The 21,124-nt window shown below is 34.0% G+C and overlaps 2 protein-coding genes across 3 annotated transcripts; both read left to right on the top strand.

Moving 5' to 3' along the window:
* Nucleotides 1-5,634: 5,634 nt before the first annotated feature.
* On the top strand, nt 5,635-6,664 carry LOC133172953 (putative deoxyribonuclease TATDN3). Its single transcript, XM_061307814.1, has one exon. It carries the CDS (start codon nt 5,654-5,656, stop codon nt 6,467-6,469), a length of 816 nt encoding a protein of 271 aa, XP_061163798.1. The 5' UTR covers nt 5,635-5,653; the 3' UTR covers nt 6,470-6,664.
* Nucleotides 6,665-8,460: 1,796 nt separating this feature from the next.
* Nucleotides 8,461-19,024, top strand: LOC133173775 (uncharacterized). Of its 2 annotated transcripts, none has more exons than XM_061308809.1 (13): nt 8,461-8,677; nt 12,601-12,737; nt 13,696-14,456; nt 14,545-14,736; nt 14,887-14,997; nt 15,080-15,205; nt 15,323-15,492; nt 16,335-16,377; nt 16,486-16,646; nt 16,750-16,944; nt 17,042-17,981; nt 18,081-18,115; nt 18,488-19,024. In XM_061308809.1, exons 2-13 carry the CDS (start codon nt 12,617-12,619, stop codon nt 18,573-18,575), a joined length of 2,943 nt encoding a protein of 980 aa, XP_061164793.1. In that variant the 5' UTR covers nt 8,461-8,677; nt 12,601-12,616; the 3' UTR covers nt 18,576-19,024. The 2 variants fall into 2 exon arrangements, with proteins under 2 accessions (XP_061164793.1, XP_061164791.1); XM_061308807.1 differs by lacking the exon at nt 8,461-8,677 and adding an exon at nt 9,497-10,136.
* The last annotated feature ends 2,100 nt before the right edge of the window (nt 19,025-21,124 follow it).

Genomic DNA, 21,124 nt, shown 5'->3' with positions numbered 1-21,124 from the left:
ATATTTACTTAGATACGTACATTTATGTGTTATGAATCTGTAGAAATAATATTTGAAAATATGTTCGTGATTTCTGCTGTAATTTTTGTTCTCTCCTATTCTGACGTCAAAGATCAAAACCATAAATCTGAAAAATAACATTTGGTAGTAAATGTTTGTCGAATTTTGTAGCTGTACATTGCATTTGCTTGTATCATAGTTAAAAATTGCCCGAGGAAGATTTGCTATACCCCTCCCCCGGAATGTGTGTGTGTGTTTAAATTAAACTATTTTATTCAATGAATGGGACTGGGCAACAGGCTCAGCCTATTTTAGCCCTCTCCCCTGGAATGTTTGCCATATAGATGTTCCCCTCATTTAAGTCATAACCGGATTATGATTATTTCGTTTTAAATTCATTGTTATTCATATCGTATTTGTCATACCATTTTTGTGTTTGATCGAATTCTAATGAGCTTTTTCCAATTATTGATGCTTACATCCTTTTATTTGTAAACAAAAGAGACACTAGACCTTGTTTAATTAATGTGTCATAACAAAGAATTGCAAGATATGTAAGATCAATTGACAAATGACATTCAGATTCTGGCTATTGGAAGTATCCAATATTCAATGAAAATGGAAATGTAAAACAACAAGGACACCGCAAAGCGAAACATTCCCTCGCAAAAGAGCACATCGATCCCTATCAAATAAAAAAAGGTGAAGATAACGAACTGATCGATCTAAAAAAAAAAAAATTAAAAACAAAAAACTACAAACAATACAAATCTGTGAATAGGGCATAAAACGCGGACCCCCGAAAATTCCAGAGGTGGGATCAGGTGCCTAGGAGGAGTAAGCATCTCAGAACTGTTGACTGGTAACACCCGCCGTGAGCCATATATTCCGTAGTCAAATTTAGTATAAAATGAAACACGGCAGCCAAAATACGACCCAACGATAGGTTATATTTCCTAACAGTCATTTTAAAGGCCATAGAATTTAAGAAATGTTAACTTTAAACGAAATTGTTAAAATCCCTGTTATATCATCTTATCTGTCTGTAGCCTGCTTCGCCGGTTTAAAAATTGATCGTACTCAGCGCATGCTCTTGAGTATCGAATAAGCTGGGAGACGTAAACGCCATTTGCAGGTGATAGCGGAATATAACTACGTAAATAAGGAAAGCTGACGATGAAAAAGCTAAAGTCATCTCATTTGTTATACAATTTAGTTGTTAGTTAGTACTAAGTCTATAGTCAGTAAACCATCCAAATATGAAACAGATGTGACAAACTCTGCGATGTCTTTTATTACCAGTTTACTGGGATATATCGAGTCGACACATAAATGGAAATAACTATTGTTAATTTTAAAACGTCGTTGATATATCTGAATGTCAAGTTGAAGGCCACAGCAAGTGTTTTCTTCTTCTCATTTAGAAGTTTTTGAATAAATTCTCCTTCATAGGAATATGAAAACAGATCGGCTAATAAATGAGCACAATTGCTGCCCATCACGATTCCAACATTTTATTGGAGGACCTGCATAACTACATAAATGTTGTCAATGAGGACTCCAACGTCCTTTTAAATATCAACTTCAGAGTACTTGTTTGTAGAATCAGAGTGATTTTTTCACAGAGTAATTTTGTTGATGACCAATCACAAGATACGAAAATTTCCCAGTTCAATTTTTATTGCAGAAGCAGTTGTCTATGGTATCAAAAAGCCTAGTTTTTAATTTATCATGAGGAATGGTTGTATAAAGTGTAGAAAAGTCGTACGTTTTAATGTGATTGACTTTAGAAAAAAATGATGATTTTAATTTTTTTTTTTTAAGTTCTTCGGAGTTTTTGAGAATCCACATCTGATTTACACCACTTCTAGAATATGCAGTAGCACAGTACGTCTGAAGTTTCTCGATTACAGCAATTAATATTTTTGTAAAGAGTAAAGATATGGGCTTGGTAGAGCATTTGCTGGACCCGGCAATGTATCTTTGTAAGGATTTTTATGAAGTTTAGGAATCCAGTATAGGCAGGGTAGATCGAACTCCCCTTGGTTGACTGGAGTGTTAAAATTATTAAAGATATAAATTATTACTTGCGTAACTTACGCACTCAATCACTACACCCCCTCCCCTCCACACACACAAGCGCTTACCATATCCCCTCCAACTTCATTGCGAGGGAATAGTGAAAAACTTATCAATGAAGTTAACAACCTCATGATTGCACATGTAAAGAAGGTGGACGAACAAAGCGAGCAAAATGCCTATTGTGCGACAAATAAGAAACGAAAAATTAAATTTCAACTTGTCAACATTTTCTTTGATATTTCATTTAACATTAACGTATACCTTATGTAAAATCTTCACAATTTGCAACAATCTCACAAAGATTGAAATTATTTGTCCATAAAATAGCAAATACACACCAAAGAGGGCTAAAATGATCATTTCTTCATACTATAGCACAATTTTTCAATATGAGTGAATCTTTGCTCCATTTTTTGAAAGATTATACTCAAAGTATGCGTAAGAATATACATTTTTCGGTTAACAAAAACATGCAGCAAAGACCGATTTACAGTGTGCTAGTCTCAAGGAAATGATTAAAACTCACGATTTTATTGCTTGGGTTAGAACCCCAAGAATACCCCCCTTTTTAAAAAAAAAAATCATAAATTACAGACTGATTTTTACCGGAAGAATTTTCCGCACAAAAAATTGTTTAAATTATTTTATACCTTCAGGTCCATAGCAACGGTTTCAAAGTGTGTGTGTGTAGGGGGGGGGGGCAACCTCCACCCCCCTAAAAAAAAATCTAAACTCTCAAAACTCGAAAATCCTATTTCGTGGGAAGGAGGGGGAGGACCTTTCCGTTACTTCCTTACTTTCTGTTACGTTTTTTTTCTTCAAATGCTGTAATTTGCCAGTGCTCGGCCTTACAGTAACAAAAAGTGGAGGGGGGGGGGGCAACCTGCATATAAATGAAAATTTACTATAGCAAATTGCTATACTCAGAAAAGTGGGGGAGCCCCCTAACCCCCCCCCCCCCCGCGTTCTACGGGCCTGTACTAGAGATGTCGGACTATAACAGAGTCGGACTATAACTAGGTCGGCCTATTGCAGACTCGGCCTATGCATTTAAAAGTACTTAGTAATAATACTTAGCAACGCAAATTAAAAGAAAATTGTATATTTTATCAAGAAAATTCATAAATTAAATTGGTAAAGTTTTACGAATAAAAAAATTTTCGCTTGTATTTTTTTTTCATTTAACACTAACACTCACCAAACTATATTTGTTTTTACGGATGAAATATTTGTTAAGCCTTTGACCAAATGCATAAAACTGATACTTCTGCTTTTTTATTATATGTAATAAATTAAAAATTGAAATATTTTAGTGTTTGTTTATCAATTTATGCATACACGGTTTACTTGGATTACACAGGTGACATACAGAAGCCATATCTAGGAGGTAGAGGGGATACATACAAACAATGGGCCAGTGTCTCTGACACTATTAGACCCAGTAACACCCAAAATAATTATTCTAAGGGATGTGTTATTTTAATAATTAATTTCGAATGGATGGATATGTATCCAACCAATAGAACTAATTTTTTTCTATTTTTACTTATTAATTAATGTAAATAGTTTGAGCTGATTGCAGCGCCTCTTCACCTATACATGTATATCAACAATTTATGTATTTTATAGAAGCCCAATACAAGTGAATATTCAATCTACAAAATAAAGAAATATTGATAAATATGTTGAATGTTAATTTATAATAGTATAATATGAGAATTCAAAAACTACAGATTCATTTTATTTTAATAAGTGTATCTCAGTTACTAAACATTATTTATTTATCTATCTATTTATTTATTTTTGTTGTATGTTGGCATATTTTAAGTATTTATGCCCCATGGCCGTAGGAACCGGGGGGGGGGGGGCACGATATATTGCCGATATTTTTGCCTATATATAGATTACTAATGAAAACAGAGATACTATATGCTTGTGCCCCCTCAATAAAAACGTCTGATGACTTTTCTCTCTCTCTCTCTCTCTCTCTCTTTTTTTTTTTTTTTTGCTTGTCAAGAAATTTTTGGTAGTTGATAGTGCCCCCTCAACTGAAAATGTACGGCTGTGCCCCCCCCCCCTCCCCCAAACTGAAATTGCTTCCTACGGGTCTGTGCCCTATCTCAAAGTCTAATAGGCTATGAGTAAAAAATATATTTTCCCCAACTTAAGCTTCAATTTTCAGAAAATTTTCAAAATCCAATTAGAACATTATAATTCTCAGGCGACAATTAAATTCTTCACTCGGAATATAAGAATATGATACAAGTGCGAAATCTTAACCACATCACCACAATTATAACAGCTTATTTGGAATAAGATTTTTTATTTCAGATGAAACTGAAAAGATTTTTCCCATATATTTCCATGTATAAACAATAATATCTTTTAAAGCAATAAGTATGTGCTTGGAAAAAGCTTTTTGAGAATAATCTTTTGCTGCTTTAATGGATATTATTACAGTTTGCACCGATTTAAAAGTACAGCTTTAATTCAAATTTTAATGTGACTCAGTACGGAATTAAGAACAGAATTATATATTAAAAAAAAATTAAAGCATTATATAAAAATAAAAATTGATACAGAGTGACCATTTTTTTTATTTCTCGTTGCTGGTCATGGAAATATGATTATATTTCTACTAAAGAGAAAAAGAAAGCCCCCCCCCCCCTAAAATCGCAGCTTGTAAAATTGATTTTGCTTAAATGCTGAAAATAGAAATCCATGATATTTATAAAAATCAGACCCAGATAAATTAATGATACAATTCTTATCTAAAATATACACCAAGTATTGATGTAAGTACAGTGGTAATCATTACATCTAAACTGTAAATTTTTAGAGACGCAATTATTTGATTTTAAAACTGAATCCGAACAATAATGATTTATTTTCTTGTAATTTGCACCAATTTAACATAAATATTCCAGGTACTTGTGGACAGGACCCCCCCCCCCCCCCCCGATATTAACCCCCGGGGCTTGTTGGTCATTTTTTTCACAAATTATATTTATTACACTTATTCATCATGTGTACCATAGGAAAAAAATCGTGAAACCCCCAAAATAACCGTTCCACAAAAAAAAATGCCTCATTATACATTATAATTATATATACTTATATAATTATATATACTCTTATAATGTATTCTTTTATAGTCCGAGTATGTGTAGGCCGACTCCGTAATAGTCCGAGTCATTCATAGTCCGAGTCTGTTATGGGATGAGATCTCACGTAATCCATGTACCTTTCAATAACAAGAACTTCACTCTAAATACTAAATTCACAAATTGAATGACTTTTATTCATTTGAAGCTATAGGCATTTTGCACGCCTTGGGCATCTTCTTAGAACCGATAACGTAAATGTAGGAAGATCTGCTATGCAGAATCTCTGCTATATATAACACAACTTCCACCATGCACCATGGAGGAGACTTTGCTACATAGTAAATCAGATTTGCTCTACAAACCGGAACATTCACTGCTTAATTTTAGCATTTAAATACACTGGTGAAATATCCGGTGATGACCTTTTACACTGTCGAAGGTGAACAGGGCAGGGATAAAAAGTTATGAGTTTTCTTGAAGGATTTATAGATTGTCACACCCATCTTGCAGACTCGATGTTCGATCATGACATCGATATGGTGATAGAGAATGCGAGAAAATCCGGGGTGGTTGCAGCATTAGTATGTACCATAACTCCGAGGGACTTTTCTTTAGTTTTGCGATTATGTGAGCAATATTCAGACATTTTGGTACCATGCTTAGGTATTCATCCTGTTCAGAGAGATTGTAATGGAGAGCAGCGCTGTGTCACTCAGGAAGATTTGGATGAGGTTGTAGCAGAGATAGAAAAGAATGCAGATAAAATCTGTGCCATTGGAGAGGTTGGTTTGGATTTCCAACCACGAATTACACCAGAGACTAGTCACAAGGATACCCAGAAAAGTGTGCTTAAAGCCCAGGTTGACTTTGCAAATAAATTTAACCTTCCTTTAAATGTGCATTCACGATCTGCCGGGAAACCAACAATAGCTGCTCTGAAAGAATTTGGCGCAAGAAGAGTTCTTTTACATGCTTTTGATGGGCGACCCAGCACAGCAATGGAAGGAGTAGCAGAAGGATATTTCTTTTCAATCCCACCATCAATTGTGCGAAATGAACAAATGAAACTTGTGAAGCAATTGCCAATAGAGAACATGGTCTTGGAGACAGACTGCCCGGGGTTAGGTCCTGTGAAAGGAGAACGAAACGAACCTTCTAACATACAAATATCCTGTGACTATATTGCTAAAATCAAAGGCATGACTCCACAGGAAGTGAAAAGAATTACTTCACAGAATGCTGTAAATCTCTTTCCAAAACTGAAGATGATACTGAAGTAGTTCTGTAATTGATTGTTTAAACAATTCTTGTTAATAATTAAACTGGTACAAAAAAGTAGGGTCAATTCATTCTAAATTTTCAACATGTCTTTAAGAAATCATAACCCTCACAAATAAGTTTTGCTTGTGTTTTGTTATTTAAATTCTTTTAAAATTGGATTTGCTTCTTCTAAAGAACTTATTAGAAAGTGGTAATATCGTTTTCTTATTTAGTGGTAAATTTTTTTATGTCTATTGTGAATTTGTCAAAAAAAAAAAATGGTAAAAAGCTGGAGACTTCTATCCCCCCCTCCCATAAAGATGGCTATCTGTAAATTATTCCTTACAAATCAGAAGATGGACCGTCAACCTGCTGCTTTTCTTGATAGTTTCCTGCTTTTTGTACCACGATTCTTATTTCACATGTTAATGCAGTGGAATCTGTAATATGCATTAAAAAGTGATAAGACTATGAAATTTAAAATATTCCCCACTGAGTAGGAAACGTACCAATTAAATTGGGAACGAAAGATATTTTTCAGGACCCCTTGTCCCCGGAAATCATGTCGTATCTACGATCTGCGTATATAAGTGTACAATTTATATTGATAACTCAGATGGTATGTTTCAGAAATTTAATTCATTTTGACACTTTTAAAGACCTCTTATTAAACCCCAAATTTAAACCAGGCGTCTATTTCATTCTGACGCAAAACTTTTATTACTTTTTCTTTATTTGCACAGTTGAACGACATCAATTATAATTTATCAAGGCGCCATCTCAACAATATAAGGTGTAATTAGAACAATTTTGTCACAAGGCCCCCGTCGAATTCAATATCAAATTGCCCCAAAGAAAAAGAAAAGAAAAGCAAATTGTAACACAAGAGTTGGACCTGCATGGGAAAGCAAACTGCAGTAAATTAGTGAACTGTGACGCCAATACGTTATTTGACAAGATGGGGGAAATGATGCTTATTGAAGCGTCCAATTACTTATTGCTGGGCTAGTTGTGTGTAGATGGTTAAACTGCCGTGTCGAGCTATTTATTGCTGAAACACGGAAAGCTATGTCAAAATTAAGATAGTAATCATAGACAGCTTCTTCCTGCAGTGTACATGAGGAGTAAGTCAGCTAGAGTGTCCGTGTGAAGTCCGGAGTACCTGCAAACAGAGACCGCAGATAGGTAAGCTTGCACTACGTATACTAATTGGTTGGAGACAAGGAGGGTTGTCCACGGCCATTTTACGACTATTATGTGTTAACTGATGGACGTTAAAGCGTAAAGAATACAACTCGTGACTTAGTATTCTTTTTTTGGGCAGATGTTGATCTTGATAAGATAAATACATACATACACGTGCACGATTTAAGCATGCGTGGTGGTCTTCGATTTTCCTTTCATTATTTTTTTTCTCAAAATTAATAAATCCGAAACTGTTCATATTCCTTTCTTTTTGATAACGAAGGGATAGTCAGAAATTGTAGAACTCGTCCTTTTGGATAACGGAGACGTAGTAAAAAGCAGTCGTAAGACTGTGGACTTTAATACAGGTGATCGGTAACAGCAGTACTGATTTTTCTCAAGATACTTCTCACCTTAAACTTAAAGCAGGGATTGTTCGCCTTTGAACTTTTATTTACTTTTCTTATTACTTACAGTCGCAAGGGAATTAGAAATCAATTTATAATGGCAAATCTGACGGTTAGGAATTTAATTGGATTAAGGACTGTTTTTATATCAGTGTAACGTACTAAGTAAACAATTAGCACTTGTGAAGCTTTAACAGATAAATCTCAGAAACGTAACCCACAAAGGCCTAGTCTCAGACTTACTGACCGCCAACAAAAACCCAGATTCCAACAGATAGAAATTTCCTTTATTTTCTATGATTAAATTAAATCTTTTTTTTATATAAATGTACACAGAATGTAATGCTAGCCGTGATAACAATGGCTCCCTGCCACGACCTGTTGGTATCGATTTGTCTGATTTACGGTTAAAGCTTCCATCGTTATTGTGCCCTTGTTATAATGACAATATTCTTTGCTACAATGGCTGCAGTTAAGGCATTCAAATTTTTCTTACAGAAGGAATATTGTTTCCTTGCGTAGCTAATATACTGGAGGTAACTCGGTTCCAGGCAGAGGATTGAGAATAATACTGTACACACACCACCCAGAGACCTAGGATGTAGCACTAAATAATCGAAAATCGATCTCAGATCCGTATGTATTCACTTCATAATCAGTCACTGTTCCTCGAATTTCAGGTAGCTGATAACGATTTCGTAACAGTGTGCTGTGATGCTTTGTTAAAATTCTATTTATCTATTTATTCAGTTTTATTCCATATTGCGGCATCCATTTCTTAAAGCTGCTATTATGTGTTTACCTATAAGCACAAAATGTATAATTCATCAGTGATTATTGACCATATCTAATTGAAATTCAAACGCTACTGTATTTCGCAAAAGCCCCATGTTGTGCATGTTAAATCGAACTGTATAACTTTTGTAATTCATAGGCACTGCATCTTCATAGGATATTTATAAGTGTGATCGTCTGTCAGAATTAGACAGTGTACGTGGAATTTGCTTTTTGTATGAAAGATAAAACTGTCACATTAACTTTCAGATGACAATATGAGGTCCTGCTTAAAGGTTTATGCATATCTGCTATCTTAAGTTTTCATTTTATAATCTATAGGATTTTTAGCTCGTCAATGACAAGGCTGTGTCCAAATCAAATTCATTTTGTTAGATACCAGGAATTGGTTGATTTCCTCAATCTACTTTCTTTGACGTTCATCTTCTTTGAAAGACATTATAAATAATTAATATAGATTAAGCATACCAAATAACATTATGCTGAAGTATTACATTATATGAAAGCTTTCTCATGATTAAACTGTTGTACTACATGTATGTCATTCAGTCTGACGAGGACAGAACAATGTGCCGAGAACCATGACCGACTGAAAAATAAATTGTTAAAAAGTTTAGATACAGTAAACCAGCATGTCATTTATATATACATATTATGCACATCAGAATTATTAGATTTACCTTTTACTGAAAAGAGGGTTTGTCTAAGACGATAATGGCAAACCATTTGGCCTATTTTTGTGGTCATAAATTATTCGCTTCGTTTTGGGACGGAATGACGTTTATGCATATTAAGGCCCAAAGCTTGATGTGCAGCACTAACTAGCGTGTATAATTAAAGATCAGTCACACAAAAAGGAATTAATAAACATCCCCGAGCAATCAAAATTTAAATGACTGTCCGTGATTTAAATGATATACAGTGTTGGAACTGGATCTTTTCCGTCACGTTCCCCGAGGTTTTTTTCTTTGGCTTTTAATCCCCCTGCTCGCTTCTTTACCCCATGTTGAGGGTGGTCCCGCTGGTCAATGTTCCACGGGTCTTGTTTGCACAGAACTGTTATCACTCGTGTATGAGCGACGTGAAGAGGATATAATTTGAACTGAATGATATTTATTTTCTGTGCTTGGAGTATGAGATATCTAAGGATTAGTTGTTAGTGTGGTAGAATTTTCTTGAATGTGATGTGTGCCCCCTCACTCTCTCGTGTCCTTCAGTTCCTCTGTGCTTCGGATACTAGGAATACCCCCATCCCTTTGTATCAGGACCGGAAGCGATGGGACTCGGAAGATACCCTGTAGTAAGTGTTTGGTATCAGGTAATAGTTTCATTAGGCGGTGCGAAAAACTCAAACCATTGTTTTCAAAATGCCAGTGATCGAGTCCACAACTTTTGATAATAAGTCTTTTAGATGACTAAAGGGTTCATTCGACGATAAACTGTTTGATGTGATTTGTTCCTAATTTTGTAGAAGAGCCCGTAGAACTTCATAAATGTATGATACTCATTACCACAAAAGAATTTTTATTCAGAAATTGAACAGTTTTGTACCTTTAGTAAATGTAGATCATTATACCTGTAACAATTTGATGTTTAAATAAGTGATCGTATGTTTGCAAAGCACACCGAAAGTAGCAAATTTGAAATGCCTTTGAAGTCAATATTTGTCATTGTCCACAAAAGAGTCGTTTGAATATGTAATATATTGAATGATTCTGTGTACACAGTCGTTTGGGATAAGAGTATTTGCCCGGGGCTTGAATCACTGAAGGCTCGTGTTATGGTGGTTCCTGTGGTTTACTTACTTTTCGCTTGCTCAGTCAGTAACTTTCTTTAGACCAATAAATCTTGGCAATCTATAGACATGATATATCCCGAATTTTTTGTTTATTATTACTTTTATGGATGTGTTATTACTTATTTCATGGATGCATGTACACAAACTAAAGTCCAATTTATGATAATCATTAAATTCCCTTCTTTCAATGAATAAGTTATTTAGAGAAAGTCTTGATTTTTGCTAAATACATATATGAAAGACCAGGACATTGTATTGCTATCTGACATCAACCCCGTGTAGAATTTCAGGATTGGTGGGCGAATTATTTCCAATGGAAGAATAATAGTTTTTATCTTGTTTGTTCGGGGTTTAAAGGACAGAAGATGACCCAAAGCCCTGTCTGACAAATCTGAACTCTAATCTGCCAGTTTTTGAGAGAGTTTTTAATTTAAAATGACAGAGATTCCTCTTCATTAAAAGTTTGGTGTGATTCAGTAGAACGATGAATAGAGACCTCCGGATCAATCGCATTCCCCCAGTTAAACCAGCTCTTAATCTTAGCCTGCCAGTTTGAACAATTAAATCTCCGTTTTTATCAAGATGTGAGAAGTGTAATTCAAACTCTGTTTGAGGAAAAAAATATAAATCTTAAAACGGCGAATCGAAAGAATGAGTAATTACGTGGCAGTGTAGTCATTTAAACTCTGATAATTTATCAAGTTTACTCACATATCAATTCATTTTGTTGATCAAGGTTTTATTTTTAAGTCACATGAATTGCTTTTTCTAAAGTTGATATATATTGCGTGCAGAGTTTTAATGCATTTCTTATGTACAAAAGACCGAGAAGGGTACGACTTATTTAGGATGTATTGATTTCTATAAAAAGCAAGGTTGAAAAGAAATATTAAAAAGTGCAAATTCCAGTTTTACTGAACATAAATTTGGTCTCATAAAGGAATACCGTATTATTAAAAAGTGACTAGGAAAGAGGAAGAGAAAATGTCAACAGAAATGCCTTATTTAATTTCATTTAAATTTGTAGGTATCTAATGCATTTCTAAATATTCAACTTGTTTCAGGTAATTAATTTAATTAAATGTCAGCGCAATAGCTAAGATGTTGTTTAATTAACAACACTTATCTGAAATCGTTTATCATTTCTCTACACCCAATACAAACAATCTAAACTGAAGAAAAAAGAATCATTGTAAACAAACGAAAACCATAGCTAAACACAGCCATTGTAGGGTTTGGGGAATTAAAACATACAAACAAAAATATATTATTTAGTCCAGATTCGAATAAATAAGACATTGATGTTGCATGTCTATTCAGTAACATTTCCAATTTTAGTAACACCAGGTTTATAAGCCCTTTTTTAGAAGCTTGAAATAGAAACACCCTGTTTATAAAATGTTTATACTCGATCATGTGATCTAGTGTGAGTCAATCAGATAGTTGGGAACAATAAAGAAAAATAATTAACATTTGTATGTCTCTTGTTTAAGCTACTTTCACTACAGTATCATGTTGTAAATTTTGAATTTACTAGGGGGAGGTAAATGCAAAATTTATATCATGTTGTAAATTTTGCATTTACCTCCCCCTAGTAAATTCAAAATTTACAACATGATAACAGAATAAAACTTCATGGCTCTGATAGACGGCAAAAATGAAACTAAAATGTAACTGTACTATAATGTAACTGTATTGTATAATTTCTTTTTATAAGTTAACGCATCTCCTTAGCCACAAAAATATTCAAAAAACAAACAAAACAAAAACAAAAACAAAAACAAACAAACAAACAAACAAAAAACAAACCAAAAAAAAAAAAAAAAAAAAAAAACCATTAACAACCCTAATCTAAAATTTTGATCCACAAGGTTATTATTTTAAATTAAATTTGTCCAATTAAACCTGTTAAGGTTTGGTAACATGAAACAAAGTAAAATCAGTTTACCATTGCATCGATTTTCAGTTTGTTGCACACGTCAATGTCCAGTCGGAGCTCCTTGGCCGACACCAGCAGTATGGATACGTTAATTCAGCAATCTCTAAACGAAGTCAACGTGAACCAATACTATACACCCGAGGATAATCCGGAGGCCATGTTCGGTTAGTCAGTTTCACGACCTTTGTTCAGTGTACAATATTCACCAATACAAATATTTGAAACGATTTATGAAATACTTTAAAAATAGTGTACATGCTATTTTAAACATGTCATCCATTTGAAATACACGTGTATTTACATGTAAATGTCCCCGGAAGAAAGAAGATGGGTGAACAAGGCGTGCAGAATGCCTATAGCTTCAGATATTAATAAAATCATATTCAATTTGTGAATTAAGTATTTAAAATAAAGTTCTCATTATTGAAATTTATGAAATTATGATTAACAAAACTTTTCTGAGAAAAAAGATCTCGGAAAAAATTATTCTTTTATTAAAAAAAAATGGTATTCGTGGGATTCGAACCCCTAATCAATAAAAATCCGGATTATCATATTGTTTTGAGACTAACACGCTAACCACTACGCCACGCAGCTTCTGACGAATAGTGGCATTTAAATCATGTTTGTGATATGACCCTTGACTTAATGGACTTCAAGTATTTCTCGGAAAGATGCGAATGCTTTGTCATAAAAGTGTACTTTTAAGGTACAGTGGGTCTTTGCTCCATGTTTTTGTAAACCAAAAAATGTATATTTTTATGCAAACTTTTAGGATCAACTTTCAAAAAAATGGAGCGAAGACCCACTCATATCGAAAAATTTTGTTTAAGTGTGAGAAAATGATCCTTTTTGTCCTCTTTAGTGTGTGTATGCTATTTCGTAGGCAAATAATTTCAGTCTTTGTGAGATTTTTGTAAATTGTAGAGATTTAGCTTAAAATATACTTTAATGTTAGATGAAATATCAAAGAAAATTTTTATATAATTGAGATTTTATTTTTCACTTCATGTTTGTCGCGCTATAGGCACTTCGCCCGCCTTGTTCACCCATCTTCTTTCTTAGAAGAAATTCATAACATCATCCTTCTTGCCCTTTCAAAAGCACTATATTATTTTCCAGACATGTTGACAATACAGACGATCAGAGACCGTTATCAAGACATTGAGGAAGAGGACACGACTTCAGACATAACAACGATGAATGGACAAGACTTCGAAAACTTTGTCCGTGAATTCACTATCGATGACAGCATCTCAGAGTGTTTTGCTTCTGCTGATGTTCCGGATCCATCGATAGAAGAGGTCACAGAATCAGTTGATCTATCCGAAACAAACTCTCAAGGTCGTCAGAGTAAATTGAAAAAGAAACACAGAACAAATCAAGAAGAGTCTGTTTTCAGTGACGAAGACTCAAAATCCAGTGACTCCAAGCGATCGAAACTTAATAGTATTTCAAATTTATTTGGAAAGAAACATAAAAACAAAGAAGGTTACAAAGTGCTTAAACAGAACGACTCACAGGAGAAGGGCAAACATATAACGGATTCCATCATTGACGCTTGTGAAAATATTACGAAGTCTTATGAGCAAAATATTTCTCAAAGTACTTGTTCAACATCCAATTCAAAAGCAAGTAAACATAAAAGCAAGAAAACTCGTGAGAGTAATTTTGATCAAACTGAGAACCAAAACTCTAGTGATGTACAAAATGCTCTCAATGTACGAAAACTTCCACCTGTTCCGAAAGTGGAGAATGAAAATATCCGTAATGATATTTGGAATGTGAAACAGAGACACGAAAAACCGGAGATGACGTCAAATGGGAGTTTGCTTCGCTCAGTCGATGTCAAGGCATTTCTACGCTTAAATGACCAGCAACTTGTAAGTAATTCATTAAATACGTTTTATACTGCCTTAATTTTCATTATTAGAGATCTGAATGACGACTAACGACCTTTTCCTCTCTCAGATCGAGAAACTGAGAGTGATATCAAGTGATGGCTCTCAAACAACACTAAGGAAAACAGTTTCTACTAGGGATGTTACTGGGATGACACTTCTACAAATTTGTGTACTTGACGACCGAACTAATGTTGTGGACTTCATTCTAGAAACAGATCCCACTCTACTTGATGCCAACATCATGGTGTTTGCTGTTAAGGTAGTTAGATAACGGAATAAAGAATTTAAAATTCAGTAAATTAAACAAGAAACGGTACATTTTAAAATTATTTTTACAACATTAACTGATTTGAAGGTTAATACGATGTACTTGTAAAGAAAATACTTAGATTGCTTGTTTTCCTCGTAGCATGGCAAGACTGAATGTGTACGTGATCTGCTTGAGAGGCGAAGCATGGATGGGACCCTAAATCCTGAACTTATCGGAGAACTACTGGCTCTCTGCTCCAAGAATGGACAGGTAGGAAATGTGAAACAAATACAGTTCTATCCAAATATCAGAAGAATAGCCATCACTTTCATGACATAATTATGTATTGTAGACTGATGTTTTGGAGACAGTTATACCATACCTTGAGACGGATCCACCGTCCTATCTACCATGTGACCAGTATGGAAATACAGCTGCCCACCTCGCTGCCCAGGAGGGACACCTTCACTGCTTACAGGTAATGAAAGTATGAAGTAAAACGATATGGAAATATTAAGTAAAACCTGTAAAACATCGTATTCTAGATATCATCTCTTTTTATCTATAATAATTTATTATAATGACCTGTTTGCAGATTCTTCTAGATAACGGATTTGATGTTTGGACAATGAATGACCAGAATGAGAGTGCACTTGGTCTAGCACTAAAGAACGGGCACCTGTCTGTGTATAAACATCTCCTGTTGTATCAGACGTGTCAGTGTCTACTTACAGAGGCTACTAAACATCAAATTACAAATCTGAGGTACAATATTTATGAACATAAATCCTCCATATTATCTCGTGGCTAATTGGAGACTGTAGCCGAACGATAGTCGATTAATCGAAAACTAAAACTGTAGAACATATATTTAAGCCGTGTGTATTCCAGCATATACAACTCTGTAGCTATAAACGAGATCATTCACTCTAGTTTTTTTGCTGAATTTCTTTTCTATACATAAATTTTATATATAAATATATTCTATATTTCTGTTTTTAATCATTATTCTTGAAATTTGTTGAAAGTTTAGAATTAAAATAAATACATGTATTAAGAAAACCACTTATGAAATTTTAATCTTAAGTTCGATATCTCTAATCAATTTTCATATATTATCGTTGCAGATGGTTGAATGGTACATTAAATGTTGCGATATAAAATGTGTCAAAAATGTTTATAACGTTATGTTTCTAACCATTCTTATTAAAATTCTAAACATACCAACGTATAAAAGGTTAGGTACAACGATAACGTATATACCTCAGCACCCACATACCACTGAAATAGGTTTTATTATCAGAGAACAACAAGAACCGTAATGATATACTAATGTGTTTTTAACCTTTTTCATTTTACGTAGTATTGGAAATATCTGTCATACAGTAATCCAATAAATCTCCCTTTTTGGTACTCTGTTGCAAATAATCGAGTAATTTTTTTTTTGATTGAAGTTAGCTTTGACCAAGCGACAATCAATCATCGAAATTTTTTTCAAAAAATGTGTAAAGAGTGTGTATCCGTAACGCAATGACTTTCATGGTTACAACTATGTTGGACAGAAGGATAATGCATTTTCTACTTTAGCAACATTTCTCATTTTGCAGATTTACAACCCAAAGAACGGCAAATCACGAAACCCTAGACAAGGTGATTTACTATTATAATAATCAAATCGAAAGCAAATTCCAAATTGCCTCGTTCTGTGAATGTCCCTTTTGATATTAATGTATATTGTACATGTGTATATCTTTTTAGCTGGAACAACAATTGGCAAAGTATCAAATACAGTTTAATGAGGTTATGCGCAATATGATTGATACACAAGAGACGATTTTACAGACAGTAGATAACATGTACAAAGACATGAAACGTTTGATACAGAAAGTAGATGATCCTAATGGTTCCGAAAAGCTCAAGTAAGTTATAAAGATACCCCTCTGAGGCAATATATGCAATAAAAGGTACAATTACGAAAATAACAGTATATACAAAGCTATATATCTCTTCTCTGTTGTTTAGACTTAAATTAGAGAAACTGAAAGCAGAAGCTGATCAGCTTCAGGATCTGTTTGACTTTTCACCTCTGGCAAACACTAATGATCTACTGACGAAGGTCTTATTGGAGTTCAGGAAAGTTGTCCTTAGAACGGAGGAGGAGGACACAGTTTCCAGCTCCTCTGTGAATATGCCACCTGACACAAAAGAACTCCTTAGGTAAGCTTCTGACAAAACTCTTTTGAAGTAATTCATTTAGTAATATTCAGAGTAATTTCATAGACAATACACAAATGCACTTTTGTTAATTTTTTAGTTCAGTACTTCGAAACTCTGCTACAATTTGTGGTCAAAATAGTCAGGTAAATATTGAGCTGATCCTCAACTCTCAGGTGCAAAATTTATTACAAATGTTATCGGACAGTAACCGGCCAGTATCAAAAAGTACCAGCACAGCATCCTCACGATCCGGAAACCATAGATACAAGTTTACTCAGCCAGTGTATCAAAATCCTAAACTGGAGCAATTTCTTAAAAACAGCAAGGAAAACAATGATCACAAAGAAGAAGCAAATGAAAAAATCCATCATAACGTTAATTCAAGTTCTAGCATAATGACTGGAAATGGAAATTCAGAGCGTCATCTTTCTTATCTTCCTGAAGAAAATGTTAACCAAGAGTTGGATTTACCTGTACTTGACAGCCCTAGTGTAACGGATTCTGTTTGCTCTACAGTCGTGACCTCGGGTATAATGGGAACTGAAAAAACAGACTGGACTTCTAGACTTGGCACAATAACTTGTGATACCAGTGACACGGAATCTGATTGGTGGGATGCGTCACATGACAAGTCTCGGAGTGGATACACGGAGTCACGTGATGAGGAGGAGGAGGAAGATGACGATAAAGATTTTGTCACTAGCATTCGTTTAAATTTAGAAAACGAGGATTTACCTGATGATATGTTACGTGAACATCGACTTGCTAAGCATTTACAGTCAATTGAAAAATTAAAACACAATAAAGGGGAATTTGTGGAAAGAGTTATTTCAGCCAGCGGGCAAAGAGTCGGTAGATGGTTAGACTCGTCCTGTATGGATCAAGTCAAAAAAGTAAATCCCGATAATAGCAAAAGTTCCAGAAAAAGCAAGAAACAAGGTATACAGCTATATAATCCTGAACCACGGCATGAAATGGAGTCTAATTCACCAACTCCTGAAAACAGAAGGCGGAGATGGGATGAAATGTCAATCACGGTTAGTCAGCTCAAATTTTCTGTATTTATGAACATTGCTTGTTTTTATTTAACTCCCTTTGTTAAGATATTTAAATTCAAAGTATTGATATATTTACAGGATGGAGAAGAGAGTAAAGGAAACCCACGACCTTGGTTTGTACCATTACTATATTTAGAAAATACAAATACCAGAGGCTTAGTTTTATTATAAGGGATGGTAGCTAAAAAAAAATGCTAATTGGATGGAAACTTGTAAAATAATTTTTACTGGTTTAAGGGATTTGTGCTGATGAATTCAACGTTTATTCGTATTCATTTGCAACAAAAAGACAGTTTTACTCATGATAAGGTATCGAATTTGGAAAAAAGCAAAATAATGGTATGAAATCAGAAGTGCGAGATAAGGACAAAGAAAGATAAGAAAAACGAGAGAAGTATTTCTAAAGTTTATTGACTAATACACTGAGTAGGTGTAAAAATGAGGTAGTAACTATATTGTTAGAGGGATTTTTGTTTGATTGATAGGTATGAAATGTCAGATGATGAAGAGAGCGTGATCCAGGTGTGGAAGTCAGATGATGAAGATAATCAGTCACAGGTGTACAGGATTTAAAACTTCATTCTGAAAAAAATATTACAGGATGACATCCAAGTCAGAATGCTGTAGAACACGGAAACTGATACACATAAATGTTTAAAGGATCAAGATCAATGAAAAAAGAAACGATTCGAAATCTTCAGGATATAAATGATCGTTACTTTCCATGTTCCAAACAGAATTGATTTTTAGTCAAAGATACGGCATTCTTTGAGTTTCTTAACGATGTAAAATATATCAGCTTCTGAATTTTAAAAAGATAAAGAACAATGGCATGTGCCATATTCTAGATAATTAGTACAGATAACATTTGCACATTTTCTTTTGTAAAAAACTTTAAAACAATTTATTTAACGAAGATATATTTTGAAATGTGATACGCCCTTGATAGACATTTTTATTTTCTATCTGGGTAACCATCAAATACCTCAGATTTATCTATATATCAATAAAAAGAGACTCCTTTAAAACGGTGTTGATTGATATGTTTAAAAACATACTTAGGATTTTAAGAGAAAGTAACTTTTATGTTAATCACTAACGAGAGAGTTACTTTTAATTGTTTGTTGATCACCTCGGAGGATTTTCTGGGTTTGATTGACAAATTTTCCAGTGATAAACATACAGTATATGCTTTGAATACCATACGTCACTTGGGTGTTCAAACATATACATGTACAAATTGATTAAGGTCCCTACTCGATAATGTTTTGGTAATAATGTTTTCTTTCTAAAAAGGCCACAAAAGTACTCATCTTGACTGGTTACTGATCCCTTCTTTCATCACAGGATTACAACCAAAATCAACTAGCAAATTTGAATTCAATATCAAAGCAAAACAATTATCAAAAATATTTATTTATCAGTTATTATGTAAGAAATATAAGTGTCACTTTTATTTATCAGTTTATAACAAGAGACACATGGGCCACAACGCTCACCTGAGTAACTAATGGTTATTCTGTTCTTCATCAGCAAATTCTTTTTCCTATATAATCTTCTGTTAAATCACATATTATGGCCCCACCCTATCCCGGGGATGGGTGGGTGGGGGTCATGTTTTGAACAAACTTAAATTTACACTATCTGTGGATGCTTCCATATAAACGACTATATGACTAATCATGATGGCTTTGCTGCTCTTGAGAAGAAGATTTTTAAAGGCATTTCCTATATATTCCTACGTATAATTTCGTTCCCCTGTAATGGTCGCACCGTATCCCCAGGAGTCATGATTTGAAAAATCTTTAATTTACCATATCCAAGGATGCTGTTTTAATTTGACTAATCATGGCTTTACTGTTCGTGAGATTTTTAAAGTCCTCCTATATATTCATATGTACAACTCTGATCCCCTGTTGTGGTGCTACCCTATCCACGGAGGTCATGATTTGAACAAATTTGATTCTACACAATCTGAGAATGATCCTGTTTAAATATGACTAATTATTACTTTGCTGTTCTTGAGAATAAGATTTTAAAAGATATTTCTTATATATTCCTATGTAAAACTTTGAGCCCCTGTTACCTTACACCCTAGTGGCATGATTTGAACAATCTTGAATGTACACTATCTGAAGATGTTTCTGTATCATTATGACTAATAATGACTTGTTGTTCTTGAGAAGATTTTTCATATATATTCCATGTGTAACTTTGATCACCTGTTGTGGCCCCCGCCCTACCTCCGGGGGTCATGATTTGAACAATCTTGAATATACACTACCTGAGGATGCTTTTATATTAATATAATCAATCAATCAGCTGTTTTCCAGAGGAAGATTTTCTCCTATAGTGGCCCCGCTCTACCCGTAAGGGTCATTATTTGAACAAATTTGAATCTACACTACCTAGGATTGGTTCTATATAAGTATGATTAATTATGGCTTTGCTGTTCTTGAGAAGAAACTTTTTAAAAATGTTTCTTTATATGTTTAAAGCAATATGAGCTGCAACTTTGATGTCGGAAATTTTTGTTGCAATATTGTAATTAACTTGTTCAATGACAGAAAAAGAATGTTTATAAACTTCTCTTGTTTTTTTTTTTAATATTTGCGATGGAAGAACTAATTTTAAACTTTGATTGTAGGGTGAATTAAAAAAAAAAGACAAAACCCATATTTTTCAATCTGTACTAAAAGTACAGGCAATGGGAATAAATTTCTATGTCTCAGCATATGTCTTTAGATAGTGTCTAAATACCTGCCAAATATCTCATTGATATCTCAATTCACTTAAAAGTTATGCCCAAAAATGATGCTAAAATGTCAGGAGTGCAACTCCTTTTTGTGACATTTTGAAAATTCAATATTTTTTGAAGATCTGTGAAATAAATAATAATGATTTATGGTGGAAATAAATACTTTCCTGATAATATTCAAAGTATTGAGCTTTTAAAGTAGACTGCAGCAACTTTTGTTTGACCAAGTTTTGGTCATGGCTGATGTTGAAAAATATGTTATACAATGTCAGGGGTGCAACAAAAATGTAGTGTTGGCACAAAAAAACCATTGATTTTAAAAATCTAAAAAGACAATTCATGAGGGATTCTTGTCGGGTTTCTG

Source organism: Saccostrea echinata, unplaced genomic scaffold (assembly GCF_033153115.1).
Source record: "Saccostrea echinata isolate AGI-Se365-2 ecotype Australia unplaced genomic scaffold, CSIRO_AGI_Sech_v1 ptg000056l, whole genome shotgun sequence".
Classification (NCBI taxonomy): Eukaryota; Metazoa; Mollusca; class Bivalvia; order Ostreida; family Ostreidae; genus Saccostrea; species Saccostrea echinata.
Note: the sequence above shows the minus strand (reverse complement) of the source record. Positions and strands in the feature narration are given on the sequence as shown.

Bases quoted from the DNA above. Each gene is read 5' to 3' on its own strand.
- LOC133172953 (XM_061307814.1), top strand. From the start codon at position 5,654: ATGAGTTTTCTTGAAGGATTTATAGATTGTCACACCCATCTTGCAGAC.
- LOC133173775 (XM_061308807.1), top strand. From the start codon at position 10,021: ATGTGTGCCCCCTCACTCTCTCGTGTCCTTCAGTTCCTCTGTGCTTCG. The intron at 14,737-14,886 runs GTAGTTAGATAA...TTTTCCTCGTAG, and splicing joins TCATGGTGTTTGCTGTTAAG to CATGGCAAGACTGAATGTGT. The intron at 16,647-16,749 runs GTAAGTTATAAA...TCTGTTGTTTAG, and splicing joins AATGGTTCCGAAAAGCTCAA to ACTTAAATTAGAGAAACTGA.